The 27,619-nt window shown below is 41.9% G+C and overlaps 1 protein-coding gene across 2 annotated transcripts in view; it reads right to left on the bottom strand.

The window, feature by feature from the left end:
- Positions 1–576: 576 nt before the first annotated feature.
- The window catches only part of Chst9 (carbohydrate sulfotransferase 9), a 212,606-nt gene continuing 185,563 nt past the window's right edge, over positions 577–27,619 (bottom strand). For both annotated transcript variants that reach the window (XM_010643509.3, XM_033757548.1), the window contains one exon: positions 577–2,462. In XM_010643509.3, the coding sequence (XP_010641811.1) occupies positions 1,374–2,462 (1,089 nt within the window). In that variant the 3' untranslated portion in view covers positions 577–1,373. The remainder of the gene's footprint in view (positions 2,463–27,619) is intronic.

The following is a 27,619-nucleotide window of genomic DNA, read 5'->3' as shown; positions in this document are numbered from 1 at the left end:
TGAATTTACAGATAAAAATGGATATCTTAGGAAAGGAAAGTGTTCAAGAAAGGAATTTAAACTGGGTTTGATTGACATGTGGTTTACTAAGCTAGGGTAATAGTTGAGCAATTATATTTAATCTAAATGTGTCTTTCAGTTTAAGATCCCTTGGAAAAAGTTTCCAGGATGCATTATGACTTTTTATGGAGTGACACATGGTCTTATTTTCCAAAGACTTTGATTTAATATTTGAATGTAATGATTTTTGACTTTCTTAGTATAGAGTATTTAAACTTAAAAGGAAAATACCTTAATTTGCTTATGCATAAGCCTATTAAAAACATTTCTAGGGGCTGTTGTTATGTTTATTCTCTAGAACATAACCTATCTTTGAAGTGGTATATTAGTTTCTAAAAAGTCATTCCCAGGCTGAATAATTAGACTGCAAACAAAAGCTATTCTTAGAGTATATTCCACATATAAAGCTATGCACATTATGCTTTGATTCAAATAATTTTCTTACAAAACTTTGTTATTGTTCGAGGTCTATATTCAGAATGGCAACTTTTGTTTTTGATGATTTTTCCATCCTGAAACAATTTCCCCTCTGTCCAATTAAACCAGAATTAAGAGCATATTTAGTGGCTTAAACCTCTCAACTGCTTGCTTCAGAAATGAAGACTTTTAGTAGTTGTGTTCATTTTGTCTCTTCATGGAGGGCTCAAAAGAAAACAATCAATCCCTTTAAGGTTTTGGGGAGAAAGAAAGATTGCTTTTGTTGCTTTGATCTTAGCATGCCATGTATTTTTTAATGGCTGTTAAATATAAAAAATCATAGCCTCTTCTCGTTTTTCTGCTACACTCTCATATTGTAAATCACACAATGCTTTCCAACTTAATTAAAATGCCCAATTCCAAATATAATTTTTAAATGAATTTATCATTATAGTCAATAGAAAGGTTTCCAGGGTGTAAAAAACTATCCAATGGTTTGATTAATATTCCACAAGTCGCTAAAAATATATTCATGCATTTTAGATAATTAATTCCATAGTATAGATACACATTCATGCTCTTTTAGACCTCTTATTCTATGATTACAAGAGACTGTTTTAGTTAATTTAGCAACTGGCTAGGTTATTGCTTCAACAGTGTGATCCCTAATACCAAAGCAGCTCCTTTCCAAAGCAACTTGTTTACATGCGTCAGTTGGATGATTTTCCTATATCTTTGTGCCAATTGCTGTCATGGTATTTGGTAAAAATTGTCATTAAATCAAGACAACTGCACTTAGTTAAATTTACCCCACACAGAGAATATAGGAAACGTACAGTAGCTGATTTGAGGCCAGCATTATTAAGTAAATACAGGTTTTAGAAAATGAATGCAGACTACAAAAATGGAGTTGTATAATTAAACATCAAATAGTCCAAGTAATAAAAGTCATAGATTAACTGTTTCTCAGTTCTACTTAGATCCTTTAAATACTGCTTCACCACTTGAGTATTGGTTCTCTCATCAGAAGAGTGCCTATCCTTAAAATTTGGGAATTTCAGCTCTTTTGGAGCACCAATCATTTGTAGAAAGTAATTGGCATCTTCTTCCAAAGTTTCAAATTTCCCTACAAAATCATAGTTGATCAAACATGGATAGCATAGTTTGCTGACCTTTTCCCAGTGAATGTCCATTCCAACTGGTCGGTGAGAATCCAGCAAATAGTGGATGAACTCTTTGAATTTGACTCCAGATCCATTATTCAATGCTTCTTCACAGGCATTTGGTCGATATTTCTTTATAATTGCTTTTCCAAATACTGGATGATAGTAACTATTGGGGTGTTCGAATTTGTCCCGAAATGCTGACACTAATCTTTCCACGGGGTCACGAACAAACACAGCTTTGGTGTAGGTATTTAAGCGAGTGTGTATCCCTTTTAAGTCAAAGCTGTCCAGCTTTTTCAAATGTTTTCCATAGTGGACAGCATCGTGGGAGATGTTGTATGCAGAGGAAGCCAACCCATTCAGGACCATCAGAACCCTTTTCCAGTTGGAACACCCAGCCTTAGGCACTTCACAGTATAAGATTTTGTGTTTGTCTTCTACATAGATCCTGGACACCACATGAAACAGATGTGACTGGCGATGGCTCACCGTGCCGTACTTTCTGCAAAACTCCTGAAGGAAGGACCTACGTTTCTCTTGGGTTTCATCAGTTTTTTTCCATTTGTTGTCTTTGACTAAACTTTTATTTAAAGGCCGAATGTCCACTGGCCAATTCATTTCACTGGACTTCATGGAGAGAATTTTAGTTCCTTGATGTTTTTCAACCAGTTTACTTGTTGATGACCCTGTGATCTTACTCAAGGCTTGATCCTCTGCTTGTGAAAGGCTTATCTTTGTTAAATCCTTAGTAGGGCTCTCAGAGTTGAGTAGATTCTCCCTTTTGTCCTTCTGATCTTCAGGCATGTGAAATTTGGAGTTCTGTTAAAATAGAAAGGAGAAATGTTGGAAGCACATTCACAAATGTGAGTATAGTAGATAAGAAACTTAACATATTTGTTCAAATATACTACTGAGGATACCATATTTTGTATAAGCTGCCAGAAACACTTTGGCAAGCCATGTGGGATATCATTTTGTAGTAAGCATCTTCACAGAAAATATAACAATGAAAAACCAAAAATGGTACCCACAGGACAGAGAGGAAAGAGCCCTGGATTTTCATCCTGACTTTGCCTGCAGTGTGATTAAATGTAATAATTCTGTGTGTCAGTGATTGTTGGGAGCCATTCAATATACTTTTTTGGGGAAAAATCATTTCACAATTAAAATATGATTAGGGTTATCTGGGGTCTCAATGGTCCCAGGATGCTGTGACACTCAAGAGCAAGACTACATCAGCTGAAGACATCCTGTTTCTTTAAGAACCAAGTAGTATCACAGAAAGAGAAAGGTTTCTCCTGGGAAGAGTCAAATTCCTTATCAGTTTAACTCATCCCATCTACTGTTGAAACAATGTTTTGTTCATCTCACCATCCTAATCAACATAAGCTCCTCCTTGACCTAAGATCCTCATCAGAATAAGATCTTCATCATTGTAGGATTACCCTGCCCTCCAGACATCTGAACTCCCTCCAATTATAAGATTCTCATAAATTTGGGATTATCACCACCCTCTGAGTCATCTGACACTCCCTATGAACCCAATAAATAGTGGTTGTGCAAGTCACTATGGTCTTTTTTTTCTTTAGCCCTTGCTGTCCCCCTTTCTAGACAGTTGGAGGATTCACTGGCCTTCGATAAGTGATTCTTGAGGTATTACTGAAAGTGTTGTTTTCAAATACTGATTTAGTTGTTGTATCCCAGTGTAAGACGAAATGTGTTTGAACTGAAATTTTTCTTATTTTGGTTGGCACAGTTTAATACGCAGAATAGTTCAAAGTCATAAATTTTAACTTAAACATTGTAGTAAGACTAATCAAATCCTGATGATCAGTTTTCTAAAACTTGCAAAAAGTGATATAATTTCCCTCTTGGAAAATGTTTTACATTTCTAAAGTCATTTATCACAGTAGTTTATGAAGTATAGTCAAAGTATTATATACCTTTGTTCATGTATGAGGCCTTTCCTCTTTCCCAAGAGAAGACTAATGAAGGAAACCATAGAAGCCTAATTGATGTTCTGCTATGTCAAACTCTATCAAAAGTAGAAAGATTTCAGTTTGCTTGCTTGAGGGATGAGTCAGCCCACTTCACTTGTCTCTTCATTTGACTACATCCATCCTTCTTATAACTCTTGTAGCTGATGAAAACAGACATTGGGACTAGAAATGTGATATCTTCTGATAGGGACAAAAAAATGTTTGACAACAAGTGTGGTTTTATTCTGGGCAAACTGAGGAGCATTTAGAAAGCTCTGAGCCGAGAGGTAAGATGATCTCATTTAAGCTTAGGAAGGATGACTGTGGACTAGACTGGACTGGAAATCAATGTAGAGGGTTTTCTACATGTTACTGGAAAAATAAATTAATGAATGATGCAGTCTGAGGTTAACACATGGTGCCACCCGCCTGAAGGTAGAGGATGTGGTGGACAGAGTTCTACATCTACAGTTTATATCTCCAGTGTCTAGATCGGCCTATAACTGATGATAGTTGCTCTCCACTTTATGGAATGAGTGTATCAATAGCATTATGTCTTCAAGGGTGACAGGGAATTTTCTAGTTAACTGAATGAAAAAGCAGAAGAATAAACCTATGGATGGAGCCACTTTTAGGAATCATGGTCCTTTCTAGTTTTGATCCAGCTGAGTTTTAAGGGGCTGGTACAAGGAGACCTTGTGAATAACCCCCAAACACCACATATCAACTTGTACAGTCCTATAGAAAGGCTTTTCCAAGTCTTTTATGCTGTTGAATTGTCCATCTGGGCGGCTCAACTTTGAAACCATTTGCTCTGTTCTGTAGGGATTTCCAGAGTGTCAAAGCCTTCTCCCCTTCTTTGGTCTTATCAATGATTTATAATCCATAAAGTTGTCACCAGTAATATGCAACTTGATCGTAAGTTTGAAAGATCATAGGGTTATGAATATGCATTATATGAGGCACTTAGCACAGGCCTGAAATACATTTGCCATGAAATTTCTATTTTTACTTCTTCGTTTGTTCCCTTTATACATGACAATTGCTATTATTGTTTTAATAGGAGTAGTAGCAACACTACTTTATCCCAGTGACCTAGTGAATTTCAAGATTCCTCGAGTTTTCTATTATTAGTCACATTGTAATTTGTGTGTCTCTGCACATAACTCTAGTCAGTTCTCCTCTCTACTCCACAAACAGAAACAAAAACACAGTCTTCCAACTGTGCCCTGTGGACCTTATGCTCTCTGGTCATCAAATTCCCCTTTAATTTTCAGGGACTTCTGGAATGTTTGTCTCCCATGCCTTCCTATACATTAGCCCCACACCCCCCATATCCTACCCTTGCTTCCCCTGTACATTTGAAAGTTGAAATTTCACTTCCTGGAAGGGCTTGTCCCTAGGCAAGATGCTAGAAAGCTGTTTCTTTGCAGTCTACTCTGCTTTCGGGACATCTCCCAGCAGAATCTGTGAGATATATGTGTCTACCTGTTTATTTCCCCACTGCCTCTTTATCACTGATCTCCACTCCAATGCACTGAAGATTCTGGCTTCTCTTGGGTTCTTCATTCAAGCTCTTGTTACTATGTACAGTGACTGAAATCCAATCAACTCTCTCCTCTGGCCTTCTGGCCTTTAACAGAAGAGTTCTCCATGTTACACTATATCAACAGGGCCCTTTACCATCTCTCAGTCTACCATGCCTTACCTTCCAGCTCATTGTTATTTCCTGTTTTGCAATACTCTGCCTGCTTTCATTACACCATCAAGGAGGCTATTAGCAGCCAGCACAACTGGTTTCTCATTATTCAGCTAGAAAGCCTTTCTCTGTCTTCCTTGTCTAAACAATATACCCCAAGATTTTCTGCCAGAGCACCTTGCTGATTTTAACCACAATGTGAAATTTACCTATTTCATTTATTTCTTATTTCTCTTGTTCTCTACATATGTAGCACAGTGCCAGGGACACAGATGACGATCAATAAATAAAAGAAATGAATACATGCTGTTGTGACTTAATGGTGGGCTTTGAAACAATTCATGACCTTGTTGAAGAGAAACAGGGTTCATCAAAAGGTCAAGTTTAGTTTAGATAAACAATTGACCAATTCTTGGTCAAGGAACTGAAAAATCAGTGTTCAAACAAATCTTTGGCATAATAGAAAACAAATAAAACAGGCACCTGTAGAGCTGCTAGACTAGGTGTGGAGGTGGATAGCCTTACCTGCCTAAGTCACACTGGGACAGTCACTCAGGCTTCCCTGAACTCTGGGAATGGGGTGATGGTCAGTACTGTGTGGGTCCCTCAGCCTTACTGTGGACACACTGAGTCTGTCTCTCAGGGTGAGGCTCCTGGCTCTGATTTCAACAAGTCCCCCTGATGTTCCACATTTGGGGACCACACAGCTAGTGTGTGACAAAGGTAATTAAAATAAGGGACAAGTTCTGACAATTGCCTCTCCTCCTACCCAGGGAGAAAGACAAAATGATGGACTTGAATATTGGAGTGAGAAGAGACAGAGCTTGAGTGGTAACATAGGGAGGTCACCTTAGCTTTCATGTGAACCAGATTACTGTGTTCATCGAGAAGCTTTGTAATGATTCATGTAGCTGGGAAATGGCTACATGACAGAAGCCCCATCACTCATTATAAATAAGACTTAAGTCTCCTATTGGTTTATCTAGTGGTAGCCATTTTTCTGCACCCTGACAAAACTGAGATACAGGATAGAGAGATGGCACCAGCTCCTTGCAAGACCTCTGGGGTAGCCACCAGGCCTTCTCCCACAACCCCTTACTTCACTGTTACTAACTTTATGAAATCTGTTATCAGGATTTGGTGGCATTCCTCCCCATGCCTTCCCCACATCCATTCCCTACAGATCCAAGCAAAAGCTTTCCACGCCTGAAAGGTTGGAACTTCTAAAATCAAAGGTAATGACATGTTACATCTGGGACTAACACCAGTGCGTTTCGACCCTACCATAACAAGCATAATAATAACAATAACAAGAAAAAAGGGAAACCGTAGACCTCCATTTTCCTTGGGCATGTGAAGCAAACCCCCTCCAAGCTATGAGGGTCTTGAACTCTTTTTCATTTCTGAAATGGTCCTGTTACTTTTTGGTTACCCACTCACAAAATCTGAGAGCTGTTTGAACAATTGGACACTAAACTGGCTACTTTTTATTTCATGATGCCTCTTTTCAGGATTTTAAATCTATTACCTCTTGACTGAATGTCTTTTAGTATCCTTTTGATTAGTTTCTCTGAAATTTATTACTGAATTAGTCATACTCAAGACTAATTTTATTTTTCATCTCAACATTTTGGATCAGCCCCACTAGATATGAACCAAAGTCCTGATTCCTTAGCTGGCACTTGCAGCTTGGCTGTACTAGGCCTCTTCTCTCTCTTTCTCGACATGCTCTGTACATCCTTGCCCCACCTCTGCTTGTTGACATCCTCCACCCCATCCTCTCCCACTTTTTGGGACTCTCAAAGTATTCTAGGTCAATATACAACTCCTAATTTTATTTTTTCCTGAAAACCATCCAGACCTCCAGAGAGTGACTTTATCCCTTCAAAACGACTTTAGCAGTTAGACTGTACTGTCTGTGAGGAAAATGATTTTACTTCAGATCATATTTGTCATTTGATATTTGTTTTTTGGTGGAAAACTCTTAACCACAGCTTAGTTGTACACTATGGCTATAGTTTTCCTTAAATACCTTTGAAGAGTGGACAATTACAGAGTTAGTTGAAAGATATACAACTATAGATAAGATAGTATTCACATAAGTACAGTGGTAGGATGTGCGGAATATTCATTAACTGGTATACATTGGAAAACTTGTTTCTGTATCAAGTAATCTCCTTTGTGAATTATTCTTTAAATGAACCCCACACCCCACATACACTACATTCATTATACTTGAATGTAATGAATTGCTTTTCTTTTCTCTCACTGAAGTCAGTGAGAGCCTATTACACCTTAGGTAGATGAATAATAAAATCTGGGATCCTTTGAGGAAGCCAAATCTAATTGGGTTGATAAAAATAAGCAGTTTATGAAAAAAGCAGATTATTACCACAATGAAAGCAGCAAAATTTGAAAAGGACGCAGTACCTAAAGTGAATCTGGGATGATGACTGGGAAGCTACCAGGTGGCAAGCCAGGATCGGCAAGGACTCTGTGTGTGCCAATTAGGAATCCACAGCGAGACCAAATTCAGAGGGGAGCAAGGGGCAGGGAGTCTCTGTGAGCCCTTAAAGAGGGTCTGCACTTTACCACATAGGCGAAAGGGATTTTCGGCAAGGCAGTGACAGAGTCAAATCTTTGAAGGAACATTTGAACAACAGTTGGAAGACGCAACTGAGAGAAGGAGATCCCCTGGAAGACACTGTGATTATCCATCAAGAATTCTTGTAAGAGGTCATAAGACAGTGAGTTAAGAACGAAGGAAAGGACAAATTTCGGAAAGATCAGATTGGGAGAGTGAGGGTGAAGGAAATTTACGGAATGACTCAAGAAAGAAGAATTAAGAGAAGCAGACATGTGGAGGAGTATGGGGTGGAGGTGAGCATTTGTGTCTTCAATTTCAGACCTCTGGGGTTTGAGATGCCTTTGAGGGGGTTGGAAATAATCAGGACTGAAAACTGGGAGTGCAGGTTGGGAGACGTGGGCTGCTGCGGGTGTTGGCTGAGACTGGGTGTCTTGAAGGGTGAGTGAAGGGAAAATGGTAGCCACAGTTGCAATGCCTGCTGTTTACTGAGTGCTTGGTACATGCTAGACCCACAAAACACACTGACACCTCCTGTGTCGATCCAGTTACCACCTACTGTGGTGACTTTTCATTTTCATTTTACAGATGAAGAAATATAGTTTCAAACATGTGAAATAACTTGTTGAAAGGACACAGCATAAGAAAAAGGACAGTTTGTGAGCCCAGATTTGGGGAGGGGGATGATACATTTTCCCCATTCTCATTGTACCTTGCAGAGAACAGGAGACCCTGGGAGAGAAAAGGGCAAACTCACCCACGGGGAGAAAGGTGAGGGGAAGGAGAGACTGCATAGAAAGACTCTCCTCTGCTTTGAATTCTTTAAGGTGCCAAGGACTCTGCTTCCTTCCTTGAACAAAACAAGCCAGGCACTCCGTGATTTTAGTCTGTGTCAGAGATGCAGTAAGAAGGAGTGTGGGTCATGCTGGAACCCCCAGATATCCTTCTGCAAGATTCCGAAGCCAATGGAGTGGAAATGTGTCTTTCACGCTGGCTACAGATTTGGACTGATGGTGCCATTTCCGAGAGTCCTGGATGTTGTAGGACATGTCTGTTGTCTACAATGAACACATTTGGTGGTCATAAGATTAGTGATGAGATGGCATTTAACTGCTTTAATTATGACACTATTATTAATAATACATTTTTGTGATTTACTTCGGATCTAGATGAGTAAGTATGGTTGTGTTTTTTTCACATCACTGTGAAGACCTGATTGTCTCTAGTTAATATTGACATAGGATGCAAGAAATAAAGATAATTAGAGAGGGATAAGGCAAATTAGAATTAGAAAATCATACTTCAAAAAGCCTACAGCTTCAGGACACAACATAACCCAAGATTATGATACTTTTTTCCCTTCTAGAACACTCACTGAAAAGAAAGAAAAAACTCTAAAGGATCTTAAAGACACAATAAGCCCGTACATTGGGCCCACACTCTTCACTTGTGAATTGAGCCTATGCTTTTCATGCTACAGAACTGCATCCTAAAGGATACAGCCCAATTAAGTGGGCATCATATCTGTAAACTTGATACACATGCACACGGCTTCCATGCACAGGCTTTCAGCCTGGATGGCAGTCTGACACACAGCTGGAACGCACAAGACAACATAAAAAACCCCAGTCCCAGAACATAATGTGCCTGTCTTCTGAGGGCCACAGTCTATTCTCTCTGAATGTGTCTTCTCTAACTTTGCCCAATAAACCTTTTAATGCTTCTCTGCAGTGCACCCTGAAAATTCTTTTTCTATGATAGAAGTCAGTGCTCTGAAAGTCTGCCTTGTGGATGGGGTGAGTCGAGGTCCCCCTCTCCTCCTTGGTGGCCTTCCTCAGGCCCCATCAGTCATAGTCATGATGGAAGGGGGTGGGATGCTCTGGAGCCAGTCCTTTCTGGGGATGCAAAGCAGTGCCTGGTCCCTCTCTGCCTCAGCTGACTCCAAGGTGATGAGGGGGTGAAATCTGTGGCCTCATCTGTAACTGACACTGGGAGGAGCTGGGAAGAGTGAGAGGACAGAGTGCTCGCACCCGGAGCCATCAGATCCCTCCCCTGCCGCATCCTCACCCTCCACTCTTCCGTCTGCAATTATTCATTGAGCAAATGTTTCCTGAGCACTAACGTGCTGGGCTGTGTCAGTGGTTTTAGCTAGCAAGGCAGACTTGGTTGATGGTTTTACAAGGCAGCGTTTGGGTATCCTCACCCTCCACTCTTCCGTCTGCAATTATTCATTGAGCAAATGTTTCCTGAGCACTAACGAGATGCCAGGTGCTGGGCTGTGTCAGTGGTTTAGCTAGCAAGGCAGACTTGGTCGATGGTTTTACAAGGCAGCGTTTGGTTCAGGGGAGGAGAGGAAGATGAAGTAAGAAAAGTGAGAATCGCTTTACATATAGCAACCCATGAAGCAGAAGAATATCACGAAGCCAGGTGAGCATGAAAAGAGAGACAGCTCTTCCTGGCTTAGAGGAGGGAGACAGTTTCTGGGAGAAAGTATCCAGAGAGAATCATTTCCATTTCCTGACTCTGACTTACTTCTTCCGTTGGTCCCATTTTGTTTGCTGGAGCGTGGAAATGATTCAATCACTGCACTGACCCAAAGGATGGACATGGAAATACTCATTTTGAAAATGAGGGACCTGAAGATGAGAGAGTTAGAGTAACTTGTCTGAGTTAACACAGCCATCTTGAGGAGAGGAAGATGAAGTAAGAAAAGTGAGAATCGCTTTACATATAGCAACCCATGAAGCAGAGGAATATCACGAAGCCAGGTGAGCATGAAAAGAGAGACAGCTTATCGTGGCTTAGAGGAGGGAGACAGTTTCTGGGAGAAAGTGTATCCAGAGAGAATCATTTCCATTTCCTGACTCTGACTTACTTCTTCCTTTGGTCCCATTTTGTTTGCTGAAGCGTGGAAATGATTCAATCACTGCATTGACCCAAAGGCTGGACATGGAAATACTCATTTTGAAAATGAGGGACCTGGAGATGAGAGAGTTAGAGTAACTTGTCTGAGTTAACACAGCTATCGATGGAGCTGTACCTCAAACCTCTATCTCAGTCATCTGTGACTTGTTTTCAGTTCATCATACAAAGTATGATCAAAATATAGAGTGAATGTTTAAATTTTAAAAATTATTATGGTAACAGATGTGTTGCTATTAATCCCCTCCATAATGCTCCTCTTCACTTTAAACATATGTGTCCCATCACTGTTGTCACTTTCTGAAGCAGTTCTGGAAGTCTTCTTTTTTTTTGCATTTTTCATCATAATGCTCCTCTTCACTTTAAACATATGTGTCCCATCACTGTTGTCACTTTCTGAAGCAGTTCTGGAAGTCTTTTTTTTGCATTTTTCGTACATTTTTATTTTTTTAAGTTTTTTTCTCTCATTAAGTTTATTGGTACATTTTAGGTATACAGTACAGTTACATTCATCATTGGGATCTTGTACCTTTACATGACAGCTCTTGATTCTCATTTTTTCCGCTTGTCCCTGCCCTCCCTTTGGAAGTCTTTTTCCATGAGTGCGATCAAAAGTATAGTGAATACTTCTGTCCAGTGCAAGCCAATAAAAAGGCTGCAAGAACATTAGTGTGTCCTCACCCACATCGTGCACTGGAGTTGGCACTGAATGATTTCCAGCCCCCCCCATCAAAATGACCATAAAAAGTAAATGTTCTGAATCAATTCAGGAAGTTGAGGCAGCTACAGGAGAGTAAGTAAGGATACTCCTCAAAGAAGATTCCCACATCTGCTTCTAAAAGTGGACAAGTGTGTGAAAAATGAAGAGGAATAATTCGAGGTGGAGTAATGGCAAAGTGTCTGTTATTGGAATAAATTTTTAAAAATTTACATACTCACTGTGCATTCTGATCAGACGTCATACCTGAAACAATATATTCCTTCACTGTGTTGAGGCAGCTACAGGAGAGTAAGTAAGGATACTCCTCAAAGAAGATTCCCACATCTGCTTCTGAAAGTGGACAAGTGCGTGCAAAATGAAGAGGAATAATTCGAGGCAGAGTAATGGCAAAGTGTCTGTTATTGGAATAAATTTTAAAAATTTACGTACCCACTGTGCATTCTGATCAGACGTCATACCTGAAACAATATATTCCTTCACTAAATGGACAGGTAGAAGGAAAGCACTCGGCAATATGGCTGTTATAAGAGACACAGTAGTCAAAAGTGGATTTCTGAGTCAGGTACAGGTGGTTTGGGTCTTTGTTATTCTATCTGCGTAACCTTGGTTAACCTGTTTTGCTTTGGAAACTTCAGTTCCCTCGTGTGCACAATGGAGAATAATAAGCATCTACTATGTAGGGTAGTTAAATTACGGGAAATGCAGGTAAAAATTGCATAACACCAAGAGAGTTCCCTATAAATGTTAAGCACTTTTATTGCTTTAGACCATGAATATTTACTTAGTGAACAACTTCTGTGTGATAATCATATTGAAGGTAAATATTATGTTTTTTTCTCAGGTAAAAATTGCATAACACCAAGAGAGTTCCCTATAAATGTTAAGCACTTTTATTGCTTTAGTCCATGAATATTTACTTAGTGAACAACTTCTGTGTGATAATCATATTGAAGGTAAATGTTATGTTTTTTTTTCTTTCTCTATTTTTCATCTCTTCTTCCTTCTCTTACCTATGATACTGAGAAAAGTTAACAGTCTATGATCAATGTTCAGTGGTGATGAAGAGGAAGTAGAAGGAAAGAGAAAAATGAAGGTGATAGGCAGAAATGGGTACCTATGATACTGAGAAAAGTTAACAGTCTATGATCAATGTTCAGTGGTGATGAAGAGGAAGTAAAGGAAAGAGAAAAATGAAGGTGATAGGCAGAAATGGAAAAGAAAAGGGAACAATTGAAGTGAAGCAAACAAAGACAACAGAAGAGGAGAAAGCACTATTACAGGCAGTACTAGAGGGTACTGAACATGTGGTGCTGGGGGTTGAGGAGAGACACTGGTGAGTTTTAGTCCTCTTCCAACTACATTCTTTGAAACATTTAAACTGTGTATACACATGACAGCTATTTCTCTACTGGGAGACTCCTAAGTTGATTCAGTGAGGGAATTCCTGTAGTCACCTTGGATACAAAGATAAAGATTGTGATTTTATTTTCTAGTTCTTTCAATTTTGGATTTAATTCCTCTGTCTATTTTCTTCCTCCCCTGAAGCCAAAAAGTTTATAAGTGAGGACTGGGGATGTAATACAATGTGGACGTCAGGGGTAAGTTTCCTGAGAGAACAGTGCTGTGTTTTGGTTTGGCAAGACCATCCAAAGGTGAAGAGAGACAGCATCTTAATGTATATAAGTAGATAAGGCATTTCCCCCAAGGGATTCAATATGCTTTTATAGATTTATCATTCTATCTTCCTTCCAAGTATTGTAGGAAAAATGAGGAAGTTCTTTTGTTTTAAAATTTATAGATAAATTAAGATAGACTTGTAATAACTGGCCCAGGGTTGTTCTGTAAAGCCAATAACGAAGGCAAGAATATAGTCTCATTCTCTAATTCCTACCCAGTAAACTTTATTTAGACGACTATAAAACCATAACTTTATAAGGTGTGATGTACTCAGAATATTTGGTCTTCACTATTCTATCTCCTATGCTGTTGTCTCTGTGTGTCAAATACAGATAGGAATAGAAAAATCCATTATACTTGACATGAGAGAGGTAGAAGGAGTATGTGTTTGACCATTAGGACTTTGATATGGACTTTTGGAGATGTGAAAGGGACCTGGGAGTAGGGGGAGGGGGAAGGGAGAGGAGGGAAAGGGAAGTAAAAAGGGTCAAGATATGTACGAATATTTACTAATTCCCCATGGAAATGATCATTCTATAGATGAAGGACCTGAAGTTTAGAGAGTTAAAGTAACTTGCCTGAGTCAAAACAGCTATCTATAGAGCTGTACCTCAAACTTCAAAATGTATTTATTATGTATCACAAATACATACTGATAAAAAGATTTCAGTATTTCACTGGAATTTTAGGTATCTAACAGATTTGTGATATGGCTCTTTACTATTTCCAAGTTCAGCTTTCTCAGGTTCATACTTCAGATGAAGGCCAACAACAGCAGGTGCATCTGAGAGGATTCTGTAGGGGGAATGGAAGAGGGTGCCCTGGCTCCAACACCTAGTTTTAGAGGGTTCAGTTGCCAAGCAGAGTTCTTGTTCTTGTTTTCAGGGTTTAGTGGCCTGAGTTGCCCTGAGTTATGTCAATTAGGAGTGGGTACTTGACCTAAGGGTGGCTAATCCATAGGTTAGTTGCCAAGCAGAGTTCTTGTTCTTGTTTTCAGGGTTTAGTGGCCTGAGTTGCCCTGAGTTATAACACCCAAGTGTAAAATTCTCCTTTGGGGGTGGGTTGTATTATAGTCATAAGTTAGAAATCAGAAGACTTTCTCAGACCAGGCAGGTGAGTCTCTGAGGTGACACTAGGACTGGAGACTGACTTGGGTGCACAGGGTAGAGCATAGGCCAGACATGAAGGCCCTCTCGGAGGAGGGAACTGGGATGCTCCCACAGGTTGAAGACTGGAAGTGAGAGAAGAGAACAGCAGTGCCACTAGGAACACTGGGTAGATCAGTAAAGTATGAAGAAGGATGGCTTTCGAGTTGGACGGCCAGGTCCTCCACCTCTTAGTTGATGCTTTTCGGACAGAGACTTTATTTTGTTTCCCTAGAAGCAGAATCTGAGTCAAGAGTTGGAGGCGAGAAGTTAATTTGAAGCTGAGTCCAAGAGACACTGGGAGCAGTATAAGGACCTGAGATAGAGGATGAAGGCAGAGGACACAGGGCAGATTGTCAAGTTAACACAGGGTGGGCAGGAGCTGAATGCTGCCGAGGAACTTTCAGTGCCGATGTGGAGCATGTGCCCAGAGTTACTCCACCCCATCTTACTGGCCATGGCTGAAGGCTTCTAAGAGGAGAGGTCTGGAAATTGCAGCTGCTCCAGGCAGGCGGGGTGGTGGTGGTGGATTTTCTCAGGCAAGCACTGCAGGTGTCAGGCAGTCAATGCGATGTCTGGCCAGAGTGCAAGGAGACATTAGGCGACCACATAAGTGTGGTCAGAGTCAATGAGTATCCTCGATTCTCTGCCTCCTCATTTTTAAAGGGGAACCCTGATACTATTCTTGGACTTGTGTTTATGTCTAGCAACATAAAATAAATCCAAGGAAAGCAACAACTAGGTAGTACTTGGGTTCTACTGAGCTGTTGAAAGATTTGTAAGAATTCCTTGCTCAGAGAAAGTAATGCTCAGACTTGCCACCAACATTAGACAAGAGGCTTCTTTGGACCATTTTGTGAAGGGCTATGCTAGAGTCCCATCTTTCTGATTCTGACACTGAGAAAAAATAAGTTATTTCGTTAATTAGACAAATACAATCATAAAGTTCATGGTGCAGTGTCTGGCACGTGTCTAACAGGTAGCAAGTTTTCTCCAAAATCTCAATGCATTCTCTCTGTGTGCCTTTCTCCTTGGGTCTTCCCTCAATACTGAGCACATCCTTCTCAGCTTCAGATCAAAGTGACCATGGTAACAGGCCGTACTCATGTGAGTGGTCCCAGGGTGGACACTATGTCAATTAGGAGTGGGTACTTGACCTAAGGGTGGCTAATCCATAGGCCAGCAGGCAACAAATGAGGGGATCTACAGCAGGACACTGCCCAAGTGTTACTTAGGGCATCTCGTGAGTTTCAGGCTGGGAAACGTGGAGAGGTTTGGGTGGTTACTGGGTAGGAGTGATAGGGAGAAACAAGCACAGAGAAAAGCAGGATAGTACTTGGATAGAAGTCGAAGACAGTAGCTGAGTTAAGGTAAAGGTGGGGCTGGGCTTGTTAGCGTGAGCTAAGGTGTACTTCCACACAGCAGAACGTTACCCCTGCCACTCATGTTGCCTCCTACTGCAAAGCTGCTTGAGCCCTGGGAGCAGTAACGTCAAGTGGGAGAGTAGCAGAATACTGCAGGGACATATTCCACTGGTTTCATTTGGTTAAGCCTCTTGGTAGCTCCAGATCAGATTTTCCTGGGTCAGCATATGTGAGTGACACACATGCACCTTGGCTTATGTTGCTTGCATATTTGACAGCTCAGCTTTACCCAAGGAAGCCGTCCCAACCCTCAGTGGAGAGCAGGCAGCTCACACTTTGGGGCGGGCATGGGTTCCCCTGGCCTCTGAACCTGGAAGAGATGATTGTCTATGGTACATGGGGATTCCAGAGCCATGTTGAGAAGGTTTCTCTTTAGGATTTCAGTCGGAGGAACAATGCAAAGGAAGAATATAAGACACGAGCAAGCAGCAAAACAGAACAGAGCATCAAGAAGGGGTGGGGTAAGTTGTATGAGTGATGGGTCAGAGTGATCAGAGCTCTAATGGAACAGTGGTGGGTGGTGGATATTTGCAAGGACTTATCAGTTCAGCATTGATACTTTCGAGGGGTTTCCAAAGAGGAATTTCTCTCCTGGAGACAAGTGTTTTTGATTCAAATTGTCAATGAAATGGCTACTGGAAGCAGGCTTGGCCATGGTCAAAGTCTCTCTGCTCCTTTTTCTGCAAGAGCAGCTATGCGCAGCATTGATCGTGACATCTTGGCCTCAAGAAGTGAGTCTTCAGAGTCTGCACAGCTTCAATCCACACAACTGGGGCAGAATGAGCTTCTCCTGGACACTGGACACTGGGGGATCTGAGTAGGGTTGCTGCCACCTTCAGCCCAGCCTGGGTAAGTGCATCCTGCTGTTGGGGAGGGAAGTGGACACCAACTTTTCCAGTTCCTTCCTTTAGGTAGAGTCCCAGCACAGAAAGCCCCATGTACATGGTGACTGTTTTCCCCCACCCATTTCCTACTAGTCCGAAGCTACAAAGCAATGCCAACAGCATTGCCAACTGTCAGAGCAGCAGGACACTGATGACTGCTGACATTCAGTAACAATTCTCTTTTATTTCGATATGTCAATGGTCAGGATTTCACCTGGTTTACTTCTAGAGACACAGGTATCAATAAAGCAGCAAACAGTTCTGCAGCACTGTATTATCGTGTCCTTTGTTCACTGCAGTTCTGGAATCTGCTTGTGGGAAGGAACAAACACATCTTTTCATCCATTGTTCAGAAATAATATCACAGTTTATTAACTCCAATTACCTCCCATAAAATGGAGAATGGATTGTCCACAGCAGGGGGGAAAAGAAGGCTCAGACTCCAGAATGGAAGTTTCCTAGGACATCTCATGACCTTAGGCTGCAACAACTGGCCTGTAGCCAGTTCTGTCTCAAGGTGAAGGTGTGTGAAGTTGAGCATCATTCGTTTGTAAAAACCAAAGGGAAGACTTGCACCTAACCAGTTGGTCAGGCCAAGGAGGAGATCCTTTTACTTCACTTGTGACTTGTGACCCAAGTAGTGAGATTCCCAGGTCCAGAACATGCCCCCTCTTGAGTGGGGAGCAGGGAATCTCTACCAGTTGGCCGAGAAGGTACCTATGTCTATCTCCATCCCTACCAGGACTCCACTCTACAATGGATAAAGGAAGGTCCTGAGCTAAAGGAGAAGATGTGTGGAAAGAGTGGGTTCTGGTTGAATATGGATTGAGAGATTCACATTGCCAGATGCTGAACTAGCATCACAGAATTTAATCCTTTTCCCATCTCTGATGGGTGGTTATGCCCATATCTCCATTACACTTGCTCAGTTTCTTACAAGTGGGATTAAAATCCAGGCTTGTCTAGTCCCAAAAAACACCTGTTTCTCACTACATAACACACACTTGCCTTTCAGTAATCACATCTGTAATTACAAGAGGGTATCCTGGCTGACAGATCCTAGTGACCATCATCCGCTGTACTGAGCTACCTGGACAGTGTTCACTCTAGTCAGTGTGAAAGCTCGCATCACCTGACTGCTGGTTGCTTCTCTTCTCCAATTTGAATTATATGCGTAGGGTGTAAGGGTTAGGGGAAGTGGAAATCACTGGAGACCCATGCTGTAGGTCCCACCCTCCTGTGGGCCACCACTGCACTGGCGAAAGAATAAAGAATAGACTGAGACTTAGAGTGGAGGAGCCAAGTCTTGGGTCCTGGTCAGTGCTGCTAATAGCCGCAAAGACAAAGACCTCCCAAACACATCCAGTATGGATGGGATACAGCTGTGAGAAGGAATAGGGAGCTAGAAAGCTTTGAAGTCATCTAGCGAATTGCTGCCAAACACCTGGCATGATGCCAGGCAGGGCTGTCAGGGAGGTGGCACTGCTTATCTTGCTAGGACAGCAGAAACCGGCAGTGGGACCAGGCATAATTAGCAAGCAACTCACAAGGTCAGTGAGATGTGATAATTCAGGAGAAAGAATTATAATTAGGGTCACACTGTCCTTAGCTGCACAGGATTCAGCAGGGCCCTGCCACTTCACCGACCAGGACTTAGACCTCGGTGATAGCCATTCTCAAAGGAGCAACACTAGCCCTACTCTGCTGGCTGACATGTCCGAGCTGCACAGGGTTTTGGTCTGACTCCTGATGTAAAACAATATAGCCGGATTAGGGAAGGCAAGAAGAATGTGCCACTCATAGCCTGCTAGCACTGGGCGGGGACGTCTCCTACAGTTGGGTACTAAGAATGGATGGGTGGGGAACTGAGCAATCCCACAGGCCCTGATACAGCTAAGGTACTGAGTTCTTGCTTCTAGGAAACTGTGATGTAAACAAGCGGTGCCTAAACTTTGGAACTTTCTTTATGCAGCCTAAACCACACAGAGGTTGTGACCATCTGCTTGCTTTTTTCAGTCTTGCAACAAAGCTGCCATCTGTATGGCATCTTCCACTCTTCCTCTGCCTCCAGGTCACCATTAAAACATATATATCCAGGCATGGTGGTTCTAGAACAAGGATGTGTTTATCCAGGTTGGCTTTTGAAGGAAATTTATTTTCTGCCTTGACATTTTGGCAGCTACAGATGTGGTTGAACACACAGTGACATGTGGGTGTCTGTGAGCTGCGTAATTGGACTGGGGATGGAAGAAGGTAATAGTGGTATCTTTTAGCACCTGATACACTCCCTGGGAACCAGAAAACCTGTTCCCCAGGTCTTTTTGTCACCTTTTTAGACATCTGCTGCATTACGGTGCTGTCTCCACTGTGACTGTTTTTTTTTGTTTGTTTTTTTGTTTTTTTTGGTGTAGCGAGCTACATCCCTGGCTCTCTACTATTTATTAATTTTGAGTTAGGGTCTTACTAATTTGTTGAGACTGGGCTTGAACTTGTGATCCTCCTGGCTCAGGTCCCCAGAGTGCTGGGATTACTGGTGAGAGCCTCCATGCTTGGTTTCACGGTCATTCATATATTGTAAGAAAGCATCTGTTTCCTGTCATCAGTAAGAGGCCACCTGAAAGTTTAGTCACAGCATCTTCTAACTCCCCATTCTTCTCTGGATGCCTAGGATAAGATTCATTCTTTTTCTTTTTGTTGAGTTTATCGGTACATTCTAGGTATACAGTACAGTTACGTTCGTTACTGGGATCTTGTACCTTTAAGATTCATTTTTTAACAAAGCCTAGTTCCCATGCTCTCAGAAGTAATGTAAGTGGATGACCAGGAAGATGGGGCACACGTTGGCTAGTGTCTCCGGTGTTGCTTTACTCTTCAGGGCTTTTCTCCAAGGTAACTGGTTTCATTTTGCTCCTACCTTCACGCAGACCCCTTTCTCTTCAGTGTCTCCTTCAAAGTTTTTCCTCTACCAGACTTGTATTATTTCAGAAGGAGGAGAAGAGTGGGGATCTACAGGTGCCCAGAGCAATTTATAAAAGAACCTCTGTGAGCCAAGGCAGGTTGTGAGATATAGTCTACACCTACTTCTGCCCAGCAACTTGAGAAATGAGACCAAGTTTTGAAAATCAGACCTAGTAGACCTGTACCCCTATTAATGCTTTCTTTGCAACCAGCAGTGACTCTGAGTCAGTATTCTTCTAACAAATGAACCACACTGAAATCAAATACCTGGTTGAAAACCTTGCAGCTATTGAATCAATCTCTGATTCTGAAACAGAGATAATGATGACCACCTAATGACTTGTGAAAAACAAACATAATAAAAACATAGTGCTTGATATGTGGTACATACTCATTTAATGTAACATCTAACCACAAATGTCATGCTTCTGCCAGGAGCATTACCTTTCTACAGTAACCATGAAGCCTTCACGTTTGCGTTAGCCTATTCAGTCCTTTCTTGTATCCAGACTCCAAACTCTATTCATTTACCTTCTACAATATTCATTGCCACTCTCAATGATTTAACTTAAATATTTTGTTCCATTCTTAGACTACAGGCAGGATTAGTTAAGCAACACATTCATTCAAGAAGCATTAACTGTGCAGTTAGTATGTGGACTGTCTTCTGGTGTTGGGAGTAGAGGGCGAACAGCTCCAAGAGGCTCCTGTTCTTGTGGTACTTACGTTTGCATGGAAGAACAGTGGATAAGCTAGTCAGTTAGTGAATGCAAAAAAGTTAGATGGCAGGAGGTGTAGGCAAGCAAGCAGTTGCGTAAGGGTGTGATAGGATGCAGGTGTCAGAAGGAGGTTACATTAGACATGTGTTGAGGGGATGGAGCCACAAGGAGCCACCTGAGCTGCGAGGTGAAGGAGCAGAAGGGATGTAAGGTGCAGGAGCAGCAGGTGCCCACAAGGCTTCCCTGGAAGAAGCCAGGCCAGGCAGAAGGCCACCTTGAGGGTAGGCCAGTCTGCCCGTTCCCCTGAGCACCAATGGCCCAGGGAGACATGAGGACCACACTGGCAGGAATTCGTGGTAAGGACTTGGATTGTGCCAGATAAGCCACTGCAGTTTTTAGATGGGGGAAATCACACAACAGTGGAGATTTTATAGAGCTCGCTCTGCAGGCCAAGTAGAAGATGGACTTGTGGTGAGTATGCAAGAAGGAGGAAGAAGAGTAGCATGGCGAGGGACTGGCCTGGTGACTGCTACCACGAGAGACAGAGCAAAATGGGAAACAGTTTTGAGAAAAATTCCGTAGTAATTTTCCTGAAGTCATTTCCAAACTTCAAAATGTTCAATGCTACCAGATTACATTTCTTTCTGATGCACAGCTGAATAACTTTGGTTTTCCAAGTCCTCCATGATTCTTCCCCGGCCACTGCTTTTTATTGACTGTCCACCTCTCCAAACTCCTACATTATCTGTGCTGCAGAATTAATAGGCACACAGATAACAGTCCGCTTCCTGCTCTTCTGTGCTGTGTGTCCGATTTGTTGGACTTGTCTGTTGTCAAGGTAGGAAACACCTTTGGGACAGACACTCTGCAAAGTGTGAGTGTGTTTCCCACACTCTGTAGCACTTTGCATTGTTCTGCATACAGGGTATGTAGTGAAATTATGTACTGACTGATTAAAAACACGCACCACTAGCATTTGTCTCTTTATGTTTCTCTTATAAGAAGAAGGGTGATGAGTTGTCAATTCCACTGCATCGCTGAACCAGTATGCAGTGCATTGATCATCTCTGCGATAACCAGATGAGGCTTTATTGTCATCTCTTTATAGTTTGCTGAGATAATTTCACTTGCTTTGGAGTTTATGAGGCCATAAGTGGCTTCCATCTGTTGGTGAACATATTTTTAAGAGTCATTCAGTTTCAAGTACGGAATACTTGAGGGGAAGCTAAATTGTAACTTTTATATTAAGTGTCATCTTAATAACAGAGTCAAAATTGGAAGCATGTGTTCAATGTTGGTCTTTCATTTTCAAAGCTTTAGGTCAGGCGAATAATTAATTTCATTAGTTTTCAAAGTAGATTATGCCTAATAAAATCTGTTTTGTTTATGGTCACATTTTAGTTAATCCGTTGCCTCAGAAAATCAGAGAAATCTGATCGGCTAATTATTCAACATAGTAAATTACATTATTCCACATCCAGAGAACATTGGCCTAATTGACTTCTCCAGTAATCATAAATGAAAATATTCCCTGTTAATACATTTTTGAGCAAAGCATACCAGTGATGAAACAGAGAAGAATCTTGTTTATTGCATCTTTTTTGATGATTGACCACAGAATGTATCACAGCACTTCTGTGGATAACTTTTTCCACAGTAAGACTAACAAAGACAAGGGAATTTCGTTGCATTCTTCCTGGTACTCTGAATTGTCACTCTCTGTATTTTTTTGGCCTTCCCAGAAATTCATTCTTGTATCAGTGCTATTTTGTAAAATCAACCTTACCTAAAATTGATTTCACTTTAAGCCCAGTAAAAGGGAAAACTGTGGTCACGTTCTCCTGCTAGCAAGAGGTACAACATTCTCTGGGGCATTTTTCCTTTCCTCTTGATTCTGACAAGCCTCAAGCAGCCTTTCCTTGGCAAAATTCAGACACACACAGACAAGCTCACACACCAGGGAAGTCTGTGGACGGATACTGTGGATGGAGGGGATTGGCCTAAGGGACTGAGACCATGTATGTAATGTGGGTTCTATAGCATCAACCTGGCATTAATGATCCATGCTTAAAACACAGATTTCTTCTTCTTCTTCTTTTTTTTTACACCAACAAGAAACTCTCATCCAAAAATGACTGCTCTTTCTTACAATTTCAGCAGAGATCAGTTTTCCATCTGATAAAAGTGGAAAGGACTTGTTGCAGACCTTTATGCAGTTATCACAAGAACAAAGAATAACGAGAAGAAAGAGCTTAAAGGTAGATTTTAAAAGCTCTGCTTTTTAGAGTATAATTCAGACATAATGAAAAATTTGTTCTGTGGCCCATTTAACCACAGCTGTAACCCAGGAAACGAAGGACAGTTTTTCTGCAAAGGTGGTGCTTGAGTTAGCAAATGGTGAAGGGACTCTACTAATCATGTTCCTGGTGTGCTCCTGGTAGGCCCTGGCTCTTAGGGTATGTTACTATATATTGATTGAAAAATCCCAAATCATGGCCATATATCGTTTTTTTTCCAATTAAAGTTTACTAAGCTGAAAAATTTCAGTTACCCAGCTCATCTGCAGAGACAGTGCCAGCAGGGACACAGGGATACGATTAGACAAATTCAAGAGAGGAGGAAAAAGAAGAGAAACTGATTGACAGAAAATTATACATGGGACTAGACTTCACTGGCCTGTTAGTAACAGCGAAGGTGGTGTCATTCATTTCCATTAGATAGTGAATTAACCATTTCTACTCTTTTAAATAGGTTCTTCATTTTTCAGTATAGTTTCAGTATTCCATAGTTTCTCACATGAATAAATACACAGTGGTGCTCTTATAACTAATAGTAATCGTCAGAAGGTAGATAATTGTCTGGAAAGTAAAAGAATAAGAGGAATTTTATAGAGGGGGAGTATAAAGGTTTCTCTTTCAGTTCTTACTTAACATCCTTGGAATTTCTGTGTGAGCTCTGCTGAGAAAAATGGCCAGTGGGCAACAGATTATCTCAAGGTATAGTTTTTCCAGTTTTTAATCTCTTTTCAGGTGACAAATAGTTTTCTCTTAGACAAGATTCACTTGATTTTTAAACTTATTTAATTAAAAAAGTAATTTAATGCTCAACAGGGACCCCAGAGTAGGGGTTTGCTCGTCTTGATGATTCAGACACTTTGAGTAAAGACACACTATATCACAGACTTCCATATTTCAAGGTGTCATAGTCATCTGCTCCAGTATTGGTGTCAAAATTGGGGTGCTGAAGAGGTTTGTCCTATGTGGGATTGTGAATGAATAGAACAACTTGCAGAGGAACAGTTATAGGGCATACTGGTGAAGAGAACGGGTTCCCAAATGAGGTGCATCTGGCTGCAGATGTGAAGTATGCCATTTATCCAGATGTAACTGTCAGTAAAGGGCACGAAGAGCATCACAACAGCAGAGCCACGGCTGGGTCTGATGCTGTGCAGCTGAGTGGCCTGATTCCGGTTCAGTGTGGTCCCTTACCACACACATGACCGTGGGCAGTCTGCTTACCCTCACTGCCCTGGAATCTTCTGCTTGGCATTTGCCTCACAGGGTTCCTGGTGAGAAATTTAAAGGAGATAATTTTGTGCTAAGCACTGCAGGACTGGGAAACAACCAAACTTGCATCTCAACCAGAGTTTCTCTCTGTGTAAAATGGAGGTAAAACTACTGATTCTCACAATCTAGTTGTAATGAATGAGATCTGAGGAACCAGTGACGAGGCCAGTCACTGGCGGCAGTTATTCAGAAGCACTCTGAATATTTGCAGGAAAGCTATCAGTATATTTGGCTGTCAATATGTCTCATGGTGTTGATTTTAACCATCATTTTCTTGATGTTCATGCCTTTAAAATGCCTGTGGGACATTTTGTCACAGTCCCTTTGTCTTGTCCATCTATAGATTACTCCACGGATATCATTACACAGTATTTTAGCTTTCCTGGCTTCCAGTGAAAGAGGGACACTTTTGACATTTCCACCTAAATATTTTTTAGGTACAATACTGACCTTTAATAAAGACCATCTTTTATGAATCCTTCTCTGCTAACCACCATCAGTGTCACCATTTTTTGATCCAGTCTCAATTTCAAATGTTTTTTGTCAAAGGACTCAAAGATTGGATCTTTGAAAAGTGCAGCTTCCAATTTTAGAAGGTAATCTCAAAAGAATGAGGGGGACAGGCTCTTCACTAGCCCCATTAGTGCTGAACTTGCAAAGAGAAACTCTTTAAGGAAAAATTGGCTCCTTGTGTTCATAGCCATTTTGATAAGAACAGTGCAAGGTAATGCAACCCCATTTTGAATGTAAAAGTTCTAAAGTTCACACCACTTGAAAAGGCAGCAGTGAATGGCACTGGCATGCTGGCATTCGAGAAAGAAATCAGGTACCCAGGTTTTAAGCAAACTACTTAACGTGCCACAGAAACACGGAAGGAGGACATAAAAGCATAAAGACATGACGCTCCTTAGTCTTTCACTGTTTCCCTTCTCGACTGTGTGCTCATTATTCAGGGAGGCCATGCACAGTCTGGACCTGTCCCTTCTGTGTTTGGTTTAGATTCTTCACATGGGAAGGGCAGAGACAACACCTGCTTCCCATCTTAAACAATCAGTGGCACGCAAGTTTGAACATTTCAGTGTACAGGAAGTAGACTGAACGTATTTAGCAGTTGCTCTGGCTACTAGAATAATAATTTAGTGAGTGAAAACTTACATTTGACCAGCAATTGCTTGCACCCTTATGATATGCAAGGCCTAGCAGTGGACCCAGAGATGGGTGATACTGTCTACTCACAAAAATTATATTGGGATGTAAGTAATAGGAATGCAGAGTAGAAAATACAAAGGTCTATAGCAAAGGAGCTCATAAAATAGGATCACAGAAGAGAGAGATTATTTTCAGGTATGCGATAAAGGAAGGCTTCAGGAACACGGTAGTGCTTGAGTCAGGTCCTACTTAAATACATTTTGTTCATGCAGAGAAAGGGTGGGGCGATTTTATTAATGGCACAATAGCTTTATCTGGAGGGGATGAATGGGAAATATGTCTAGCAAGGTGTGGACCATTCTTTCTGAAGGAATACGAGATCACGTGACCTTGGACTTCATACTTAGAGGCTAGGAATTTATGGAACAGACAACACACGAGCAGGCTCTCAATCCTGGCTTTTCATTAGAGTCACAGAAGGAGTATTAAAATTGCAGGACTGTCCCCATTTGTGAGTGCTAGAGCAAGACTGTGAATGGAAAAGCCCACCTACTGTATGTCAAAATATTTTAGTTTTAAAGGAAGTACTAATGTGAAGATGGGACTTGAGCTGGGACCCTCAAGAAGCCCGACTCTTCCCTAAGGCCACGCTGCAACTAGGGGTCCTAGTGGTCTCACGGGTTCAGAGGGCAGGAGGGGCAGAAGCTGGGCTCAGGCTGGGGCTGCAGGGCTGGGAACGTCCCGTGGAGGGCAGGTTCCCCTGCCATTTCAGAGTGCAGCTTCTCAGGAGTTTCTCTGTGTCACTCCAAACTAAACTCACCTCCTCCCATCACATCCCCACAGCAGAGGAGAGCACCGGGGACTTGTCCTTCTACACCCTCCCGCTTGTGGGGATGGAGGCAGATACCGAGATCCTAGAGCAATCTGGTTCTTCAGCTTCTGGGGCACAGCTGTGACCACTGTTCCTCGGCCTGGCACCCCACCACGTGACCCACTCGAGTCCGCTGCTATGTCCTTTTCTCATGTGCTGTGTGTCCCTACTTGGTTATCAAACTTTAAAAAGGGAGGCTAAGAAGAAAAACGCCTTTTCTTTGCATTTTTGTGACTCTTGGAGCCTTGTAACGTTTATGACAATCTCTTGGCCTGGCCTAAGGTTTGTGCTATGCCTGAAGTCAATTCTAGAACCGCCAATTCCACATTTCGCAGAGCTTTGGTTTCTAGGTGGATACCAACAGGCTTCTGGGGCAATGGTACTATTCAGAGAGGTGAGGTGAGTAATCATGGCCAACCTGGGGAGGCTTCTCCTTGCTCAGGGGTTACAGAGGGAGGCACAAGGGAGATGACTGAGGTTTCTTCCAGCTCCTTGCGGGCCACCTGTGTCCTAAGGCCTAGTCCCTGTGAAATGTGGTCTTCTCTGGAAATGGGACCCTTACCAAAGTCATTTGGTTAATCCGAGTCCATCCGTGTGGGCCCAAGTTCAATCATGTGGCTTCCTTGTGGGAAGAGGAGGATCACACAGGAAGGATGGGGACACAGATTGGAGCTATGAGCTAAGGAACACCAGGGACTGCTGGCAACTTGCAGAAAGTCGGAAGAGGCGCGGCGGGGAGATCCTTGCCTGTGTGTATTAGAGCGTGTGGCCCTGCCGACACCTTGATTTGGGATGTGTGGCCTCCCAGAATGGTGAGGTAGCACATTTTTGTTGTGTGTGGTACTTTGTTCTGGCAGTGCTGGGATAATCTTGGGTAGCTCCAATGGCATGTGATGGAGGGGGCTGGCCCCACGTGAACCGGGTGGACAGTGAGGAAGGCCTCCCTCCAGCTCCCACCCTGGAGATATGGGACTGTTCTCCACAACCTGGAGAGCATGTCTGCATGGCATGGAGCCTTCCTACTTAGCATCCCTGTTTGTTAGCTGGCTGCATAAACACAAGGTACTAATTCACTACGGATTTCAATTACCTGCTACACAAAGAAAGTATAAACAGAAGGTATTAATTTACTACAGGTTTCAATGGTATAATAAGGCAGTTTCCAAAAGTTAAATTAAGAAGGCTTTACCCACTTCTTTTTTTTTCTATTCTCATAATAGTCATATTTTAATTTGGTTTTGGAAATAGTTTTTTGGCTGTATGTTAAAGGTATTCCCTTTAATTTGTCATAGTGAAAATGATTCAGAAAACCCGTAGAAGATTACATCTCTACAACCCACATTTTCCAGATAGGAAATTATTGTGGCATTGAATTACCAAAGGGACAGCTGAAAAAATTGGGTCATGCATTCGCCCCATTCTGGGACATGAGCTGCCAAGTTGTGCTCGGCTCATTTTTGTCCTCATAAACAAGCTGCATTAACAAGTTGCTCTTAAAAAGCGTACTTACTTCCCCAGTGAATTACATAGGAAAGAAGCCAGCACTTCCTCCAGAGGACTCACGTAGTTGTTTGTTCTTTGAGCTCAGGTGTGGTGAACCAGATGGAGGCCACAATGCACCCTGAAAATTGGCCAACCCCCTAAAGTCTCCCCTCCTCTCCAGCCCTGATTTCTCACA

The sequence above is a fragment of the Fukomys damarensis genome, unplaced genomic scaffold (genome assembly GCF_012274545.1).
Source record: "Fukomys damarensis isolate Sample0158 unplaced genomic scaffold, DMR_v1.0_HiC HiC_scaffold_30, whole genome shotgun sequence".
Lineage (NCBI taxonomy): Eukaryota > Metazoa > Chordata > Mammalia > Rodentia > Bathyergidae > Fukomys > Fukomys damarensis.
This window is presented reverse-complemented; position numbering and strand designations above follow the sequence as displayed.